The sequence below is a fragment of the Polypterus senegalus genome, chromosome 3, assembly GCF_016835505.1.
Source record: "Polypterus senegalus isolate Bchr_013 chromosome 3, ASM1683550v1, whole genome shotgun sequence".
Lineage (NCBI taxonomy): Eukaryota > Metazoa > Chordata > Cladistia > Polypteriformes > Polypteridae > Polypterus > Polypterus senegalus.
Window position 1 is genome coordinate 70,360,671 of NC_053156.1, and position 21,862 is coordinate 70,382,532.

Consider the following 21,862-nt stretch of genomic DNA (forward strand, 5'->3'; position numbering starts at 1 on the left):
AACACCAATGGCTAATTATATGGGGCCTGGACTCTGGCACATTATATGGGGGGCCTGGACTCTGGCACATTATATGGGGGGCCTGGACTCTGGCACATTATAGGGGGGACTATGACTCCTAGCACAATGTAGGGGGGAGCTATGGCTAACTAGCATATTGTGGGGCTCCTATTGGCTACTGGCATATTATAGGGGCCTGTGGCTACTGGCACATTATATGGGGGGCTTATTGGCCCAGTAATGGTGGTGATCTGTGATTTTTAGCGGTACAGTGGTATTGCGGCAGAAACGCCGAACAATTTTCACACAGGTTGCAGGTAAAGGAAGGGAAGTGGGCATAGCAAATTTTGGTATGGGGCCCTGTGATTTCTACTTACGTTGCTGTTTTCAACCCCCTGGTAGGCCATCCATGGATAAAGGCAAGAAGAGAAAAATGTCTGAAGAAAACAGAGTGTTTAATGATACATGGACAGAATCATTTGCATTCTCTACTGACGAGACTGGTTTACCAGTATGCTTAATATGTGGTGAGAAATTAGCAAACCACAAAAAGTCCAATGTTGCAAGACATTTCCAGAATAAACACACAGCCTTTGCTGAACAATATCCTGATGGAGATGAGAGATGAAAAGCTGTTGCAGAACTTATCAGGAAGGTTAATTTGAGCAAAAATAATTTCAAGAAGTGGGTGAAGTCTGCAAATACCACAACATATGCTAGTTTTGTGGCCGCTCAGGAAATAGTCAAGCACGGGAAGCCCTTCACCGATGGAGAGTATATAAAAGAAGCATTCATTAATATTTCGAACATCTATACATGGACGCCAAAAACAAAAATGAAATTGTGCAGAAAATCAAAACATGCCACTCTCTGCTAAGACTGTCAAAGACAGAACCCTAAAATGGCAGAAAACATTAGCAAACAGCAAATTCAAGACATTAATTCAGTTATGGCATACTCCATTGCCTGTGATGAGTCCAAAGATATTGGTGATATTGAACAAATAGCGCTGTTCTGCCGATATGTGAACTCTTTTGGGCCACAGGAAGAACTGATTGAGCTGATACCACTAAAAGACCAAACAAGGGGTGAGGATATCTGTAAGGCTGTCCTGGACTTTTTATCTGCTAAAAAAATAAACACTAACCACCTGGTCTCAGTAGCTACTGATGGGGCACCGAGCATGAGAGGAGCACAGCAGGGCTTTGTGGCTCTACTGCAGAAGGCGTTGAGTAGAAGGCTGCTGTCATTTCATTGCATCCTGCACCAAGAGGCATTGTGTGCTCAAACATTTCCGCCGGAATGCACAAAAGTGATGGATGTGGTCATTCAGATTGTAAATAAGATAATGGCAAAGGGTTTAAACCACCGCCAGTTCCGTTTGTTATTGGATGAGGTTGAAAGCAAATATTCTGACCTCCTGCTCCACAACAAGGTCCGGTGGCTGTCCAGAGGCGAGGTGCTAAAACGCTTTGTCACATGTTTGGAAGAAGTAAAAACCTTCCTGGACAGCAAAGAGCTCACCTTTGCTGAGCTGGAACAGCCAGAGTGGCTGGAAAAATTACATTTTATGGTAGACATGACAGCACATCTAAACACGCTAAATACAACCCTTCAGGGGAAAGGAGGCACAGCCCTGCATATGCTGGAGGAGGTTTTGGCATTCGAGCGCAAGTTGACAGTGTTTGTCAAAGATTTACAGAGAGGCACACTGTCTCACTTTCCCTCTTTGAGAGAGTTCAAACAAAGTCATGATACAATCAATTTGGAATATTTCAAGTCTGCAATCACCGCAATGCAAAGTTCATTTGGGAAACGATTCTATGAGTTCAGAGAGCAAAAAACCACATTATCCTTCCCTGTCACTCCCCTGGAGATCGATCCATTCCTATTGAATATGACTGCATTTACAGGTGTAAGTCAACCTGATCTTGAGATGGAATTGGCCGATATAGCCGGCAAAGATCTATGGGTGTCCAAGTTCAAATGCTTGACTGCTACTCTTGAGGATGTTGCCCATCAGAAGGCCATTCTGGCTCAGAATCATAAATGGACTGATATTGAAAACCTTCCCAAACAGGACAAACTTGTATTCGAAACATGGAATGCCATCCCCAACACTTATATAAACATGAAAAAGTATGCATTTGGAGTGCTGTCGATCTTCGGCTCCACATATGTATGTGAGCAGGTCTTCTCCAACATGAACTATATTAAAAACAAACATCGATCACGCCTCACAGATGACAGCTTGCAAGCCTGTGTGAAAATGAAGGTGACGTCTTACAGCCCTGATGTGCAGACACTGTGCACTGAGGTTCAGGAGCAAAAATCCCATTAACCAGGTAAATTAAATATTTTAATTAGCTATTAATGTGCAAAAATATATTTTACATTGTTAAGTGAAAAAGTCCTTTTTTTCTTCAGATTGACAGCTAACTGCATGATCCTGTATATAGCATTAAGGTAAGAAACAATATATGCAGTGTTAGATTTGTTTTATAATGGTTTTGCGGCTCCAAGTTTTTTTTTCTTTTCGAAAACGGGTCCAAGTGGCTCTTTATGTCTTAAAGGTTGCAGACCCCTGGTCTAGACCCAGTAGATCATGAGTAATCACATGACAGATGGACATACATTAGCGTTTTGGTCTGTGATGGTCCTCACAAGAAGAAGAGTACAAAATGCACATTGTTGTTTAGATATCTCTTATCCTTCCTTAACATCAATGTCCCTGTAACATATCATGCTATTCATAACACTGCTATATTAACAAACGTCTATGCTTTTCATGCTCTTCTTTTCTGACCATAATCTGGTATTCACACCTTCCATTGCTGGAAATAAAAAAATGTTGGCCCTGTGACTATTTTACTTGCTTGACCTCTTCTATATTTGCTGTGATATTTCATTTATTTCTTCTTTTTCATTCTATTCAGTGTACAGACTTCTCCTGACTCACATTAATCTTCTGTTAAATTCCAAGACTTCAGTACCGCTGTGTTAATTACTCCTTTCTTGGAGGCTGCCTTCAGAGGTTGCATCTTCTTGAACATCATCAATTGCAATTTATGATTTTCAAGTATTTCATGAGCAAAAATTGTAAAATCTGATTAATTTGGTCCTTTTACAGATGCTGACTGTGCACTGCTTCAATATGTTCATGTAAGGACAAAATAAAAACATCATCTGCAATGACCAGAGGTTCAATCCCTAAACTGGACAGTTTACAGTCCTCAGCTGTGGTTTAATATCATGTCAAGGAAAAAATGGTAACAGAAGAAGAAACAAGGTACACCACTTGCATAGTTCTTCATGCACTTTAAATGGATTCACCTTAACATTATGCAGACTTAACTCTGTCTCTGCAAATTCAGAGGCCAAATGCCATGAGACAGCTCCTATGAGACACCATATACATGTAGCACCTCTTACAATATAACCCTGGGTACATTCACTTCTCCAAGTCTCTAAAGAACATGTACACAGGAATGTCAAACTCTAAAAACTGCTCAAATTTTAATATAAGGAAAATAGTTTGTCATTTGCTTTAAGGCTACAGCAGAATGTACACACTTCATTCTGAATTTGTCCTTTGATTATATTATGTTTTTCAGAATTAATGCTACTCTGAATTCTGCTTAACCTTTTCTGTGGTTTGTTGGGTACAACAGCAGCCAGCAGCTACACCACATGCACTTCAGAACAGGTGATCCACAGAAACTAAGCATGTTCTGGCTCAGTACTTGGATAGGAGACCAACCAAGCATTGGTTGCTGCTGGAAGAGGTATTGGTGAGGCCAGCAGGGGTGTGCTTATTCCATGGGCTGAATATGGATCCCAATGCCCCAGTTTAGTGATGGGGACAATGTGTTGTAAAAATGGCGCTGTCCTTCGGATGAGACATAAAACCAAGTTTTTGACTCACTGTGGTCATTGAAGAAGCCTCAACATCATTTGTAAAGAATAGGGTTTATCCCGATGTCCTGGCGAAACTGACCATCATAGCCTTGTCATTCTGGCCCCCTAATTATCCACTCTCTCTAATTGGCTAACTGTCTCTCTTCCCTTCACCACCTAACAGCCAATGTGTGTTGGGTGTACTGGCCTACTGGCCCTTTGTAAAGCGCTTTGAGTAGTGAGAAAAGCACTATATAAATGTAAAAAAAATGTCATTAGCATGTTTTTATATGTTATGCTTTGTTTTTAACATATTTCATTTTATTTAACACTATTTTGAGATTCGCCACACTGCCATTCTCTTTTTTCTAGATGCTGCACCATGTGACTCATAAGCAAAAGGATTTGTAATCTGGCACTGCCTGCTTCATGACGTCCAATATTGTGGATTTCTGAAGCTAGCAGCCTAACACATTGTGAAACATGGTACAGTATTTTTCCATTGCACCCTGATGCAACCCTTACTGAATCCATTTCCTTCCTCCACCAATCTGCCACCACTGCACTCTTCCAAATTGTCTGCATCCAGTGCCTGCACTTTCAGGCCACTGGCATCACATCACTTCTCCTTTTAAGTCAAAGGTTACACCATCAACACTAACTTTCCCAAAATCAGTGAAGCAATCCAAGCCAGAATCCTTATTGAGGGTAGCCAGTGGCCATGTATTTAGAATTGGATTTAAGCTAAGGTGTGAGTCTCATAAGCTCATGAATCAAATTAAGTGCTTGATCATCTGTCTCTCTCTCACACACACACACACAGATCCTCTACCTTGACTCTTTTTATGTCCGTTTCCAGGACTAACATGAACTAGCATGAACTAGCTTCTGTCAGGTTGGTTCCTGCCTTACATATGATACTGGAAAGGATGTAGGTTAGGAAAAGAAATATGTGAAGCTTTAAATTGAAATGAAAGCACTGTCTGGAATCTGTGTAATGTATTTTGTTGCAGGATCACCACTTCTGGACTGTGGAAAATAAATAGAGGGCAAGAGACAAATCATTAAATTGGGTAATAATAAAAGGTTAGCATGAGCAGCAAAATAGATTGTTTATAAGGGAAACCTGCTGTGCAAACACACCTATATTACAGAGAATTCTGGCACTTGAAGCCCCATGGGAAAGATTTTGCCGATCAAGCACAAGATCCTAAGCTGAGGAAGTCTTGACAGGTTACAATGATTTATTTTCCTCTTCTTCATAACCTTGCTCAATTACATTGTTTTTTTCGTTTTTGCTGACCTTAGCAACTCATTAGTCTACAAGTGATAAGATGATTACAAAGATTATCTACATTCCCTATTTACAAATTTACAAATGACATTAGGCCAATGAAAATATTACCATTTCCCACAGGAATTGCCAGTCTATCTTAATACAAATTGCACACGGTTTAATGCATAAAGGATAATGTTTTCCTTCCAAACTGGCAAGCAGAGGGGAAAATAAGAAGTTCAATGCTGGATATTTCATTATTTGTTAAATAAAAGAATAAAGAAAACATTTTACCTAGGGGCATTAACCAAAATTTTTTGTATGTCACTTGCAACTTAATTTGCAGGTTATTTTTGCTTTTAGGGTGTCATATTATTTGCATAAATTAAGTGGAAGTAATTTTTATCATAATGAAATAAAAGTATAATTCCACACAATTAATGTATATTTTGTATGTGCAAGACTGTATACATACACTTATGCATGTACTGTATATATATATATATATATATATATATATATATATATATAGTATATATATATATATATATATATATATATATATATATTTATATATTTTTATATATATATATAAATAATCAAACTGTGAAGGGGTGCCTAGCTGTCAAGAAGCTGCAAGAATCAAAGGCACGACTAAGGTGGGAATGGACAATGGGAAGCGACACCCTAAAAGTGACAGGCTCATACTGACAAGGAGAGAGTAACATGGCAAACCAGTATGGAGAAGCACATACTGTCCCATTGCATATGTTGCTCTAGGAGTGAAACCATGTGGAACAACAGCATACAATAGAAAGAGTCGGGCCAGGAGGACCCCGAGGGCATTACCACAGACTGCTGGAGTGGATGTGAGTCAATCTCCAATGGCACTTGGAATTCCTATAGAGAGAGAAGTCATGAAAAAGGTACAGTTCAGAAAAGTTAGGCTGGGTTTTCTTAGGAGAGCTGGAAAGCTAGAGTGAAGAACTTTCATATTAGCTGACACCACCACATGGCCTATTCCACATTTGAGGACACCACAGTGATTCTAAAGTGTGTGTGTGGGGGTGCTGATTAAATAAAAACATAGTCAGGCTTGGGATTGAGAGAGAATAGCTTGGTAAAGGCCTACTTGTGTGAAGAAGGGCATTTTGGGGGAAGGGAATGCTCGGTGTGGCCTTGAAAGAATGGCAGATAGACATGTAACCAGGTCACACTGACGGGGGTTTAAGATAATTTAAGAAAGATCAAAATGTATTGTAAATTCTTTGATGAGTTTTCTTTGGGTCATTTTGAAGCATTGTACTTGCTATATTATTTTCTTTTGTTACATTGTGTTCTGTTATAAAACTTTGTTTACAAATAAAATTAAGTTAAAAAAACAACAGCAGCACTTTTCTTTTCTTTTTAATAGTTCATTTACCTTTCTTAGTTGCCATAGTGATCTTACTATCTGAGCTTGGACTTCAAAAATGGTGGGCTGGAATGTCATTTGATTGGACTTCATCCTCAGTTACAATATTTCTTTGAGGTTAGTATCACAGTCCTGTTGTTATTACCTTTATAAAAACTCCATAATTTCTTTACTGGTACATTTGAAATAAGGAATGCAGGGTATGCAGAGACATAACGCATTTAAAAAAATATGTTGATAAGGTCAAATTGTGATGAGACATCAGGAGTGTGCTGTTTTCTGTGACTATGTACAGTACTGTTTACTGGCAAAACATATGCATATACTGCCCATCATATACATACACAGATCTTCTTTTTCTTCTTTCGGCTGCTCCCGTTAGGGGTTGCCACAGCGGATCATCTTCTTATATATCTTTTTGTCATCTGCATCTTGTTCTGTTACACCCATCACCTGCATGTCCTCTCTCACCACATCCATAAAACTTTGCTTAGGCCTTCCTCTTTTCCTCTTCCCTGGCAGCTCTATCCTTAGCATCCTTCTCCCAATATACCCAGCATCTCTCCTCTGCACATGTCCAAACCAATGTAATCTTGCCTCTCTGACTTTGTCTCCCAACCGTCCAACTTGAGCTGACCTTCTAATGTACTCATTTCTAATCCTGTTCATCCTCGTCGTGCCCAATGCAAGTCTTAGCATCTTTAACTCTGCCACCTCCAGCTCTGTCTCCTGCTTTCTGGTCAGTGCCACCATCTACAACCCATATAACATAGCTGGTCTCACTACCATCCTGTAGACCTCCCCTTTCACTCTTGCTGATACCTATCTGTCACAAATTATTCCTCCTCTTCTCCACCCATTCCACCCTGCCTGCACTCTCTTTTTCACCTCTCTTCCATAATTCTCATTACTCTATACTGTTGAACCCAGGTATTTAAACTCATCCACCTTCGCCAACTCCACTCCCTGTATCCTCACCATTCCACTGACCTCCCTCTCATTTATACACATGTATTCTGTCTTATTCCTACTGACCTTCATTCCTCTCCTCTCTAGAGCATACCTCCACTTCTCCAGGGTCTCCTCAACCTGCTCCCTACTTTCGCTATAGATCACAATGTCATCAGCAAACATCATAGTCCACGGGGACTATGTAAACCTGTCCATCACTATTGCAAATAAGAAAGGGCTCAGAGCCAATCCCTAATGTAATTCCACCTCCAACTTGAATGCATCCGTCACTCTTACCGCAGACCTCACCACTGTCACACTTTCCTCGTACATATCCTGCACAACTGTTATGTACTTCTCTGCCACTCCCGACTTCCTCATACAATGCCACAGCTCTCGAGGCACCCTGTCATATGCTTTCTCCAGGTCCACAAAGACTCAATGCAAATCCTTCTGGCCTTCTCTAAACTTCTCCATCAACATCCTCAGAGCAAACATTGCATCTGTAGTGCTCTTTCTTGGCATGAAACCATACTACTGCTCACTAATCATCACCTCACTTCTTAGCCTAGCTTCCACTACTCTTTCCCATAACTTGATGCTGTGGCTCATCAATTTTATTCCCCTGTACTTACTGCAGTCCTGCACATCCCCCTTATTCTTAAATATTGGCACCAGTACACTTCTTCTCCACTCCTCAGGCATCCTCTCACTTTCCAAGATTCCATTAAACAATCTGGTTAAAAACTCCACTGCCATATCTCCTAAACACCTCCATGCTTCCATAGGTATGTCATCTGGACCAACGGCCTTTCCATTTTTCATCTTCTTCACAACTGTCCTTACTTCCTCCTTGCTAATCCTTGCACTTCCTGATTCACTATCTCCACATAATCCAACCTCTTCTCTCTCTCGTTCTCTTCATTCATCAGCATCTCAAAGTGCTCTTTCCATCTGCTTAACATACTCTCCTCGCTTGTGGGTATGTTTCCATCTTTATCCTTTATCACCCTAACCTGTTTCTCATCTTTCCCAGCTCGGTCCCTCTGTCTAGCCAATTGGCACAGGTCCTTTTCTCCCTCCTTAGTGTACAACCTGTGATAAACTCATTATACACCTTTTCTTTAGCCTTCGCCACCTCTCTCTTCACCTTACTCCTTATCTCCTTGTACTCTTGTCTACTTTCTGAATCTCTCTGACTATCCCACTTCTTCTTTGCCATCCTCTTCCTCTGTATACTCTCCTGTATTTCCTCATTCCACCACCAGGTTTCCTTTTCCTCCTTCCTCTTTCCAGATGTCACACCAAGCACCCTTCTAGCTGTCACCCTTACTACATCTGCTGTAGTTTTCCAGCTGTCTGGTAATTCTTCACTGCCACCCAGTGCCTGTCTCACCTCCTCCCAAACTCAACCTTGCAGTCTTCCTTTTTCAACTTCCACCATTTGATCCTTGGCTCTGCCCTCACACTCTTCCTCTTCTTGATCTCCAACGTCATCCTACAGACCACCATCCTATGCTGCTTAACTACACCTTCCCCCGCCACCACTTTGCAGTCTTCAATCTCCTTCAGATTGACTCTTCTGCATAGGATGTAATCTACCTGTGTGCATCTTCTTCCACTCTTGTACATAACCCTATGTTCCTCTCTCTTCTTAAAATATGTATTCACCACAGCCATGTCCATCCTTTTGGCAAAATCCAGGATCCTCTGACCTTCATTCCTCTCCTTGACACGATACCTACCCATCACCTCCTCGTCTCCACTATTCCCTTCACCAACTTGCCCATTGAAATCCGCTCCAATTATCACTTTCTGTCCCTTGGATACACTGTCCATCACTTCATCCAACTCACTTCAAAAATCGTCTTTCTCACCCATTGCACCCTCAACTTGCGGTGCATATGCACTAACAACATTCATCATCACACCTCTAATTTCCAGCTTCATAATTATTACTCTGTCTGTCACTCTTTTCACCTCCAAAACACTCTTGACACTGTTCCTTCAGAATAACCCCTAGTCAATTTCTCCTCCCATCCACACCATGATAGAACAATTTGAATCCATCTCCAATCCATCTGGCCTTACTCCCTTTCCATTCAGTCTCTTGCACGCACAATATATCAGCCTTCATTCTCTTCATTATATCTGCCAACTCTCTCCCCTTACCGGCGATACTGCCAATATTCAAAGTTCCTACCCTCAGTTCCAAATATTAAAGGAACAGAAATTTGTGTACAGACTGACATGTGAATAGTTCATTCTTTTGTACCAAAATAAGTTGTAATGAAGGAAAAAAGTGTTTTGTGCAACTCAGTTGTGGCATATTGTCACTTGTAACATTTTCACTCAAGTATTCATATGCCTTGTGTTTTCTGGCTTCACTTTGCTCCCAAGTGTCTTTCCAGTCACTGTAAATACTGGTGTTTTCATGTGTGTTCTGTTATGGTTTTGTTTGGTAATGCACTCTCTTTATGCCTCAAATTCAAATTTAAAGCTAACTATACTGGGGTAAAAATAAGTTTGTGTTGCAATAAAATCTTAAATTCACACTAATAGTGTAAACTGATGTTCTTCCTGATTAATAATTGCAATGGCTATTTTTATTTACCAGGTACTGATGTCATCAGATGAAACCCAGCATTCATCAGACCATCAACCATTACCCATAATGCTCTCCATAATGCTCAACAGTGCTAGCTCTTCGCTGCTCCTTGCACCTCTTGGCCTTCACCTTAGCTCCTCCTGCCTATTTCAGAGCCAGCACGGGTCTTTTTCTACTTCCACAAAGAATCTTCAAATTGATGTCTTTCCCTCCCAGTCAACCCATGGCTGTCAGCATACATTACATAGATATGCAGGTAATTCTCTGTATCAGACCTCCACTGGGCTCAACCCTTTCTGTAAAATGTTCCCTATGCAGTCTTATGTTAGAGCAACGTATATAATTTAATTGATCAGCTCATAGATCATCAATTAATTTATGTACATATATTGTTGATTTCGATTTATGTTTAATCAGTTTATACCTCGTCCTTTTGTGTGTTTAACAAATCTGCTTTAATATTTGTACTATCTCTGTATTTAGTTATTTGTATAATCTATATTTGTATTTTAACTGAGAACAGCACTCTGCACCTGCCCTCAGTGAATAACACTACGCCAAAAATAGCTGTAGTTATAAATATTCACATTTCTTCCGAAACATATCCTCACATCATTCTTCACAGGGCACCATCAGCTCAATAAGGTTCATCTCCTTTGCCTCGCAGGACATCATAATATGGGGTCTTATTACTATGTGAACAACTGCATTTATGATTTTTATTTCTCGTTTTCTCTCTTGTTTCTATTTTCATTCACTAATTCTTTGCTATTCACTGTTTGGTATATCTGTTAACCTCAAGTTATTTGCTTCTAACATGCTTCTAGTATGGGTCTGTAAGCTCATTTTTGCGAAATCCTCAAAAGTCAAGCACAATTTCAAAGGATCCCTACAACTTCAGACAATCGTCCAGCAAAATCAGTAGCCTTTATAAAGTTATTCACATTTGCACTGATTCTCTGGCTATAGTTCAGAACAACCAGATATTGAACAAACAGGTAAACTGAATTAGAAATCAGACTGGACTTCATAGATCCAGGACAGATTCATAGGCAGTCAAAAAATCCCATTGCATGAAATGATTAAGTTCTAAAGTTAAAATGCTATCCAATGGCCAGTAATTCTGACTAATGTTGAAGCATTTCTGTATAGAATCACTTGTAGAAATCTGAAATAAACTACCAAGTCACCCAGTTAAAGTGAAATTTCCAAATGATAAAAGTTAGCAATTATGCAACCAGACAAGCTTGTTGGATTGAATGGTTTCCTCTCTTTTGACAGAAATGTGGTATTTTTGTTTTCCAGACATTAAGGAAACGCACAGAGAAATGCCACAGATTGAGAAAGTTCCTTCTGCTTACATATTTCCTAATACAGTAGTCTGAAAGAAAGAATTCACACTAAAAGATATGTGGCAATAGGCCATTCCATAGTACCCTAAATTGGCCACACATGGTACACGACACAAGGAATTATCTGAAAGAAGTCTAGAAAGTACAGTAGGAGGAAAGCAGTTAGTTAAAGAAGGTTACAAGTTTTTTGTAAATTCTATTTATTGAATATTACTAGATCTATTTTAATTCTTAAGCATGCTTTACACACATAAGACTTCCAGGAAACCAGGAAATCGCTTGGGGAATCCACAGAGTCATCAAAGACCAGACCTTAATATGCTTGAAATGGCAGTGAGGTTTTTTTTTTTATTTTAAAGGCAGAAAAAAAAACTAATTAAACAGTATAATGAAAACTTAAAATTCAATTTATATCTCACATAAATCACCCATACATATTAGATAAGATTAAATATATAAAATGAATGAAAGCATTAATCTTAATTGAAAATTGAAGAGAACACAATATCAGTTAAAATATGACTAAGTCAACACTATCTCTGATGTAAAGCACGATGGTGACATTGTCAAGTATCAGGATATTTCCCTTAGGAGAAACTGGATTGAAGGTGGCTGATGTAAGTTAAAGACAAATCGGAGAGAAAAATTAAAAATCTACTTTGAGTCAGCAAAGAAAGTAAGGTATAAGCAAAAGGCTTTTTAGGAGAGAAATGACTTAAGCAAAAGGTCTTGCCCTGAATGACTTAGTTAAGTTCCAGGGTAGAAAATAGTGTAAAATTTATGGTCTGATTTATTAAACTATAATAATTTTTTTGTGCTTGATATTTACCAAAATACACTATTCAACTCTTCAAAGAAGACTTGTAAAGTGAGATGACTTGTTATCAAAGGCACTCCCATTAAATATAATGTTATGAGGAAACATGCGATCCACTTGAATTTTAACACACAAGATTTACGTAAAAAATTCTTTCAAAAATCTAGTTTAAATATTCTTAAATATAATTTATCACAACTTTAATTGAATGTTAGGCAGGTAGTCCTTATCCACTGACTGTGTGTCACATATTTGATTCAATAAATGAACACTTAAGAACCTACCTGGATGCCTCAATTCTGTACCAGTTCTCATCATTAATGGTCAAGTCTGGGTATTCAACACGGCCAACCCCAGACCCCACATCCCAAAGGAAGTTAACCTTTCCTTTACGCATCTCAATGGCTAAGAAGTCAGTCTGAAAAGGAAAAACACAAAATGTTTAACCACCCATAGGATCACATGTTTCAATCATTACTATAGGTATCCCTAATATTTCAGTTTGGATGTTTGGATTTATCAAATACTAGATAAAAATTGAATGTATTTTAATACAATTTAAACTGCAACTTTGGAAGGCCTACCTAAGTTTTTCTTTTAAAACTTTTCCTTCAGACTTTACTGAGAAAAACTCTAAAGACAAGTTTTCCATAAAAGCAAAAACAGCACTTATGCCAAGCTCAAGACTTTACGAAAAGCATTGTCTGTCGCCTGAGCACAATATTTAGTATGAGCACATTTTGTAATACCACAGCTAAACAATTTCTAAAGAGACAAGAATTACCAAAGTTTTATAGAGTGTGAAACTTTTTTTTTTTTATGAGAAAATCCACTCTTTGGTAAGAGATGTCTGTTTGGGTTTCAAGACAAGTTAGTAACTGCTCTTTTATTACTATGAAAAGAAAATGATCTTGACAGCAGTCTGTATATGTAGATAGCAGTTCTAACAGCTGCAATGGTTAACAAAATCATAAAAAAAGCAAAGGCAGGATTATTTGAAGGTGCATATGACATAAAGAAACTGACATATACAGTTGCTCAATCTGAAGAGTTAACTGAAGACTAAACATATAAAATATTATGTTTTCATGCCATTTCGAACTGCAAATGCATCTTTATATTTTAGGTTAATCAAACCAGAGAAATTAACAAACTTTTATTTTATGTAGACCTTTCTATACTCAGCAAGATCCAAAGGCAAATTACAAGCACAATATACCTGTAGAACTGTAGTCCAATCATTTAACTGTAGTATGCATTTATATAGTCTTATAGCCTATAAGGTTAGCATTGTTTGTTGCCAACAGCATATTCCTGGGAAACCCACACAGTCTCCAAACCACATGAACTTTCACATCACATCTATTGGCTACCAAGAGACGTACAACATTACTAAAAAACAGGCAACACTACCACCTAATGGGCACAGAATAATAAAGAAACATTATAAGCCCTTAATGATTCCTGCCTTGTACCAAATGTTGCCAAAACAGGTTCCAGCTCACTAGGACTCTGTACTGGAATATAAAAGTGTACAGAAAACTGATGGTTGATACAATATATACTTTAATTCAAAATTGATTGTCCTGTCATAGATTTACATAAAATGTAGGTTGGTTGCTGTACTATACACATACTTTATTAGGTACACCTTGCTAGTACCGGGTTAGACTGCCTTTTTTCTTTAGGACTACTATAATTCTTTGTGGCATAAGTTCAATAAGGTCCTGGAAACATTCCTCAATGGTTTTGGCCCATATTGACACGATAAGCATTACGAAGTTGCTGCAGATTTGTCGGCTGCACGTCCACAATACGACTCTCCCATTTTACAACATCCCAAAGGTGCACCATTGGATCGAGAGCTGGTGATTGTGGGGGCCATCTGAGTACAGTGAACTCATTGTCATGTTCAAGAAACCAGTTTGAAATTATTTTAGCTTTGTGTCATGGCACATTTTCCTGCTGGAAGTAGCCATCTGAAGATGTGAACACTGCAGTCATAAACGGATGGACAGGATCAACAACAATATTCAGGATGGCTGTGGCATATAAACAATGCCCAAATGATACTAAGGGGCCCAAATTGTGACAAGAAAATATCCTTAACACCATTACACAACCACCACCACCTGCCTGAACCATTGACAAGGCAGAATGGATCCATGTTTTCATGCTGTTGGCGCCAAATTCTGACCCTACCATCCGAATGTTGCAGCAGAAATCGAGACTCATCATACCAAGTGACCTTTTTCCAATCTTCTGTTGTCCAATCTTGATGAAACGATGCAAACTTTAGCCCCAGTTGCCAGTTGTATAGTTTTCAAGAGTGGCACCCTGTGTGGCATCCTGCTGCCATAGCCCTTCTGCTTTAAAGGTCGATGTGTTTTGCGTACAGAAATGCTCTTTTGCATACTTTGGTTATAATGAGTGATTATGAGCTACTGTTGCCTTTCTAACAGCTCAAACCAGTCCAACCATTCTCCTCTGACCTCCGGCATCAACAAGGCATAACTGCACTGGATAATTTCCCTTTTTTTTGTAAACCCTAGAGATGGTTGTGCGTGAAAATCCCAGTAGATCAGGAGTTTTTGAAATACTCAAACCAGCCCATCTGGCACCAAAAACCATGTCATGTTCAAAGTCCCTTAAATCAGCTTTCTTCCCTATTCTAATGCTCAGTTTGAACTTCAGCAGGTTGTGTTGACAATGTCTACATGCTTAAAACATTGAGCTGCTGCCATGTGATTGGCAGATTAGATATTTGCATTAACAAACAGTTGAACAGGTGTACCAAACAAAACTGCAGGTGAGTGCACCAATTACTGTAACAAAAAGTGGACTCAAAAACTGGGTGAATAGGACAAAGAGGTCCAATTCCTAAGTATTGGCGACAATAACATAACAAAGAACAAAAAACATAAATGGTCAAATAATTAGGACAAGTAATTAATAAACCAACATTAAATAACTAAGAAACAATTTAAAAAGGACAATCTAGAAAAAAGACAGGGACCAACTTAAGTAACAGTTGTGACTTGTGTGAAAAACTGACAATAACATTCTCCAATCCACTTAATCTAATTCAAGGTCAATGGGATTCAAAGTCTGCCTCGGCAGTATCAGGAATGAGGCAGGGGTCAGCACTAGACAAGGTTCCAGTACAGAGTATGGCCCTTATTTGAACAAACCTACACTCAACACTGACACAGAACCAGTTTCAGGATCCAGGAGTATCGAGGGGAAAACTGATACAGACATGAATGAATATGGTGAATGTACTAACTTCACTTGGGCAATATCTTGGCATAGGATTCAAACCTGGAATGCTGGATCTGTGAACTAGTAACATTTCCCACTGGACTACCTTGCAGTCTCATGAAACAAAACAACTAAACAGAATTTTTAAAAAAGTATCTTCTACTGCACTCAGGTCCCAATCAAGGTGGTTCGGCGTGTGGTGGGTGCAGCAATGCGCTATCAGCGCATACTCCCAACCTATTGATTTGTTGTACTAGAATGAATTAGAACTCTAGGAAAATCTAATGAGGACACATTGTTTGGTACTTGGAGAGATGGAAAAGTCATCTAAGGAAAAGCCGCATTGGAACCATCAAATGGAAAGATTCTCTCATCTGGTTGGATGGCCAGCATAGACTGCAGAATGCCTAGGAGAGGGGGAGGGTGTCTAGTTGGTCGAGGTCTGAGACTGTGTCTGACTTTTTGACTTTCTCTTTTACAATTTTAATCTCCTTCTTGTCAACACACGATAGTTCATCAATTAATTAACAAACAGATATTGTTGGTTTCCATTTATGTTAATATGTTTCTCTTTTGTTTTCTACAACAAATCTGTATCTTTATAAGTAGGAAATTTTGGGATGTCAGTATGATAATGATTTTAGCTGGATAATTCATAGGGTTGCATCTGAAGAATTGTACAAATATTGCACCACTACATGAAGTTTTAAATGAAAAAAAAACTAAGAAGTGACAAAAACTGGAAAGGTTGTATGTCAATAAATATGTATTTTATAAAACATGTTTAAAAATATTAAATTGCCTTAATATTTTCCTATTAAATTGATTTAGAACAATATTAAATACATAGTGTAATCTGTTAAAATTTTAAATAAATTTCTTTTCAATTTTGAACTTTAATGTGATGTAAAGGAAACATTCTAATTACATTTTAATTGTGTTCATGAAAAATAATGAGTGACAATTAAAACAATTTTTTTGTAATCATAATTTTACAGACCTATAACTTAAATCAAACTTGAACAAATATCCACACAACACAATGATCTTATTATTGCTGCTGCTTTATAGTGATAGTAATTTAAACATTTAGTACAACGAAATAATTTAATAAAACTGATTAATACATTTATTGTAACTGCAATTTTTCAAGTTCTACAATGAATGAGATATTTCCAAGAGTAACTTACATATTTAGAACTTCCAAGATAAAAGAGCAAGTTATCAAGATGCAATGTCTTCACATTTAAGACAATCGTATTATAGGAACCCTTTTTAATTTCAGGTCGATAAGTTCGGATGCATTCCCCTCCAGATGAAACAGACACTTTAATCTAAAGAATTAATAAAAAAAAAACAAAAACAAAAAAAAGAAAGTTTTGTTCAAAGCTGCAATGACAGATGATGTTCTCTGCATGCACAATAAAATTAAAATAACAAAGAGATCCGATTCATAATCAGTCAAAGGCATGTGCAATCTCAATACCAGAATTTTAAAAGTTTCTGTGTAAAGTGAATCATGGTACAAACTGAGAGGATTTTAACAACAGAAATAATGTAAAGGATCTACAGCTAAGACAATTCATATATATATATATATATATATATGTATGTGTATGTATATATACAGTATATATACTGCTCAAAAGAATTAAAGGAACACTTTTTAATCAGAGTATAGCATAAAGTAAATGAAACTTATGGGATATTAATCTGGTCAGTTAAGTAGCAGAGGGGGTTGTTAATCAGTTTCAGCTGCTGTGGTGTTAATGAAATTAACAACAGATGCTCTAGAGGGGCAACAATGAGATGACCCCCAAAACAGGAATGGTTTAACAGGTGGAGGCCACTGACATTTTTCCCTCCTCATCTTTTCTGACTGTTTCTTCACTAGTTTTGCATTTGGCTACAGTCAGTGTCACTACTGGTAGCATGAGGTGATACCTGGACCCTACAGAGGTTGCACAGGCAGTCCAACTTCTCCAGTATGGCACATCAATACGTGTCATTGAGAGAAGGTTTGCTGTGTCTCCCTGCACAGTCTCAAGGACATGGAGGAGATTCTAGGAGACAAGCAGTTACTCTAGGAGAGCTGGAGAGGGCCATAGAAGGTCCATAACCCATCAGCAGGACCAGTATCTGCTCCTTTGGGCAAGGAGGAACAGGATGAAAACTGCCAGAGCCCTACAAAATGACCTCCAGCAGGCCACTGGTGTGAATGTCTCTGACCAAACAACCAGAAAGACTTCATGAGGGTGACCCAAGGGCCCCATGTCCTCTAATGGGCCCTGAGCTCACTGCTCAGCAGCATGCAGCTCGATTGGCATTCACCATAGAATACCAGAATTGGCAGATGCACCACTGGTGCCCTGTGCTTTTTACAGATGAGAGCAGGTTCACCCTGAGCACGTGACAGAAGTGAAAGGGTCTGGAGAAGCCATGGAGAACATTATGCTGCCTGTAACATCATTCAGCATGAGCAGTTTGGTGGTGGGTTAATGATTGTCTGGGGAGGCATATCCATGGAGGGTCACACAGACCGCTACAGGCTTGACAAAGGCACCTTGGCTGCCATTAGGTATCAGGATGAAATCCTTGGACCCATTGTCAGACCTTATGCTGGTACAGTGGCTGCTGGTGCACGACAATTCCTGGCCTCATGTGGTGTGAGTATGCAGGCAGTTCCTGGAGGATGAAGGAATTGATACCAATGACTGTCCACCACACTTTCCTGACCTAAATCCAATAGAACACCTCTGGGACATTATGTTTTGGTCCATCCAATGCCACCAGGTTGCAACTCAGACTGTCCAGGAGCTCAGTGATGCCCTGGTCCAGATCTGGGAGGAGATCCCCCACAACACCATCTGTCATCTCATTAGAAGCATGCACCGATGTTGTCAGGCATGTATACAAGAACACAGGGGCCATACAAAGTGCTGCATACAATTTTGAGTTGCTGCAATTAAATTTTGGCAAAATGGACTAGCCTGCCACATAATTTTTTCACTCTGATTTTTGGGGCGTCTTTGAATTCAGGGCTCTGTAGGTTGATCATTTTCATTTCCATCAAACAATGTGGCATCCTTTCGTTCCTAACACATTACCCAGTCTATATCAGTATAGATATCCAGGAGGATTTCTTTTTCCCATTGAGATCTGATGTGTTTTCAAAGTGTTCCTTTAATTTTTTTGAGCAGTTTATATATATTTATACATATATATACATACAATATATATATATATATTTTACACAGAGCATTTGTGTGAAAGTTAAAAATGGTAATAACAAAGCAAAAAAGTCCACTGTCATATAAAAACATTAACAAGGCCATTTATCAATGATGATCCATGTGGCACTTACGGAGTTTGCTTGCTTTCGTGCTTGGTTTATGAGTTCTTTAATCTGGGAGATGTTCTTTTTCAGGTTGTCTTGAAGCTCTTTAATTGGTTTTAGTTTTTCCAATAAGCGGTCAGCTTCCTTCTCCAAATCATTAACTTTAGCACCCGCTGCATTAACTATTTAAACAACAGAGCAAACAAACTGAAACATTTCATACACAACGACTTACTCTGCAGAGTGCATTTCAGCATTTAGGCTATGCATTAGCATTTGATAAACCATGCCAGTGCTTCTTGTAATGCTGTTTCCAGAAGCAGGTAACAAAACAAAAGCTGGACTGTGCATGACTTGGAAAGGGAGAATGATATTAGTATAGGGAAAATCTGAATAGAATAAAAATAGTATTTTTAAGCTCATATCACAAAGAATGCTTTATAAAGTGAACAGACACTTTATCCTGTGAAAGCACAAACAACACTAAAAAATATTTTCTTAAGAAAAAGGCACCTTTTCTTTTATATAGCCAAATATCACTCATGCAGCAATAATATATGGGGTACCACCATGCATAAGCATTGGTATGCACAAAGCTTTTAAAAATCAGCCGTTGCCATTTTAAAGATATCAAATCCATTGTACATACTTATTTCTGTTGATGTTGAAAACACAAAGCAAAGGAAAAAGAGAAACAGAGAATGTATGTGCTTATTTCTTTATATTCAATGCAAGAAAATTAAAAAAACTAAGATGCTGTTTTATGACAACTAAATTGCCTTATGCAATACAGTTGGGAATAATAAAAGCTGATTTTATAAATTGAATAAATACACACTAATTTAACAGAAATATATAATTAAACTGTCTGAAATACAGTGTTCCATTGCCACCATTTATTCTCTAAACAGCCACAGTTAATTTTAAAGGAGGAAATAAGTTACACACAGTAAAACTTCTGTTGCTATGAAAAAGGTTGCAGTTCCGATTCATAAGTGTGTAAAAGTGTTCTCTAAGTTGGTTATTTAAAGAAAGCACAAAGTGTAAGGCTGAGTTTGTATATTGGCAAAAATGTAACATGAAAAAGTGGTAAAAACCCTCCATTTCAGAACAAAAAACACCAATTGTTTTCCTTGGTCCTACAGTAGTTCTCATGGTTGACTACACTTTAAATCAATTAATTTAAATGCATCTCTCTGAAATGCATTTAAGTCATTATAATATTTTGAGACCCTCAGTGACGAGATTGTATTATCAGAAAATACATTTTAAAAAATCATAATTTGGCAAATTCAACCGACAAAGTGATGAGATCAGGATCATGAAATGAGTGCACTGTCGGATTACACTTAACAACAATACGCCGTCAGTTCCAGCTCCTAGGCCAATAAAACACAGAAAGCACAGCCTGTTAACTTACTGGGCTTGTTCCTGATGCTACTCTATCATATTAAGCGCATTGGTAGTCTGCAGAACAACTTAATGATCTCACACCAAGAATTAACAATAAAAAACACATTAGTCACTAGAGAAGAGTACATACTGTTTTTAGCTGGATCCTGGATTATAGCATTGGCTCTGTTCACATCATCTTCCAGTTTGCTGTAATTTTTCTGCAACCCCATAAGATTCAAGTTCATATCCTTAATTCTTGCTAGCACATCGCTGGCTGTTTCGTTAGCTTGCTTGGCCTTGTCCTTGACGGCCTGTAGTTTTGAACTGGTCTCTGGAACATAAAGCAAATGTCTGATAATCTGCACTTTTCAGGTCTTTTGATTTAAGCATTGTGCTTGCAGAGTTTTCTCATATTTGCTCTCTCTAGTTTCTTTTGATTACAATAAACATCTGTACAGTATATACTTTTATATGGTTTTATATATAGTATAGCAAATGCAAAACATTTTAATAATACAGTTATAATCAACATTTTTACTTCAATGAAAATGCAGGTTTAGTGATGGGGTCAAAAACTTGCCATCAAATTCATTTCAAATGCTGATTCAGTGATGTTCAAAACTTCAAGAAATGTTGACTTTAGCATGGTGTCTGTGGAAACCTATGTAGAAGAATAACTTCCAAAATAAATTGATCCCCATCTTTCAAATAAATTGTTTGCCTTGTTTCAGGCTCAAGACCTCCTGTCTTTGGTCCAGTACTTATCTCCTTGTCCTTCAAAAACTGTTTGAACTATGTCCAATGATAACTGCCATAGAAATTGCTTAATATTCCGTTTAACCAGGACTTTTTCAGTTGGCTTCATTTAGCCGTGGGACCAGGGCTATTGATTTGAAAAATTTTTGCACAAGTTTTTTTTGAGATGTATAATTTATTTTTTAATGAAATTAGCGAACAGTTTGTTTACCATACCAGAGCACATACTCCATGATGCAGATAAAGAAATGAGCACATACAAACACACACACACCACAATAGATCTGTAAATGTCAACATGCATAGAGGCATAAATAAGTCAGCCTGTCTGTATAAGCACCTTGTTTATTTCATTTAACCCAATGTGTTTAGTTTCAAATTAAATATTATTGTAGCTGGTCACATCCTTCTACTATACAATTATTGTCATGTCATTTTCTAACCGACTTAAACCAGACCAGGGTTACAAGGGATACTGTATTCTATCCCAGCCATCATAGGGTGCAAGGTGGGAACAAAACCTAAACATGGCACCAGTCCATCACAGAGTGAACACACACACCAACACCTACACAACAAACACACATTAAGGCCAATTTAGTGTCACCAGTTCACATAACTTATATGTCTTTGGACAGTGGGAGGAAACATACACAGACACAGGATGAACATGGACACTCCACACTGAGAGGATCCAGGAAAATGAACCCTGCTCTACTTACTGTGATGCAGCAGCAGCACTACAACTGCACTACCCTATACATTTATTTGTGTACATAATAAATATTATATATGTTA

The 21,862-nt window shown here is 38.2% G+C and overlaps 1 protein-coding gene across 8 annotated transcripts in view; it reads right to left on the reverse strand.

Moving 5' to 3' along the window:
• lama2 (laminin, alpha 2) overlaps positions 1 to 21,862 on the reverse strand; it is an 852,572-nt gene that overhangs the window by 107,188 nt on the left and 723,522 nt on the right. For 5 of the 8 annotated variants that reach the window (XM_039747472.1, XM_039747477.1, XM_039747476.1 and 2 more), the window contains 5 exons: positions 20,457 to 20,639; positions 19,563 to 19,568; positions 18,941 to 19,095; positions 16,767 to 16,910; positions 12,600 to 12,733 (listed from right to left, as the gene is read on the reverse strand). In XM_039747472.1, coding sequence (XP_039603406.1) covers positions 12,600 to 12,733; positions 16,767 to 16,910; positions 18,941 to 19,095; positions 19,563 to 19,568; positions 20,457 to 20,639 — 622 coding nt within the window. The remainder of the gene's footprint in view (positions 1 to 12,599; positions 12,734 to 16,766; positions 16,911 to 18,940; positions 19,096 to 19,562; positions 19,569 to 20,456; positions 20,640 to 21,862) is intronic. The other 3 variants (XM_039747473.1, XM_039747479.1, XM_039747478.1) reach the window with 1 other exon arrangement.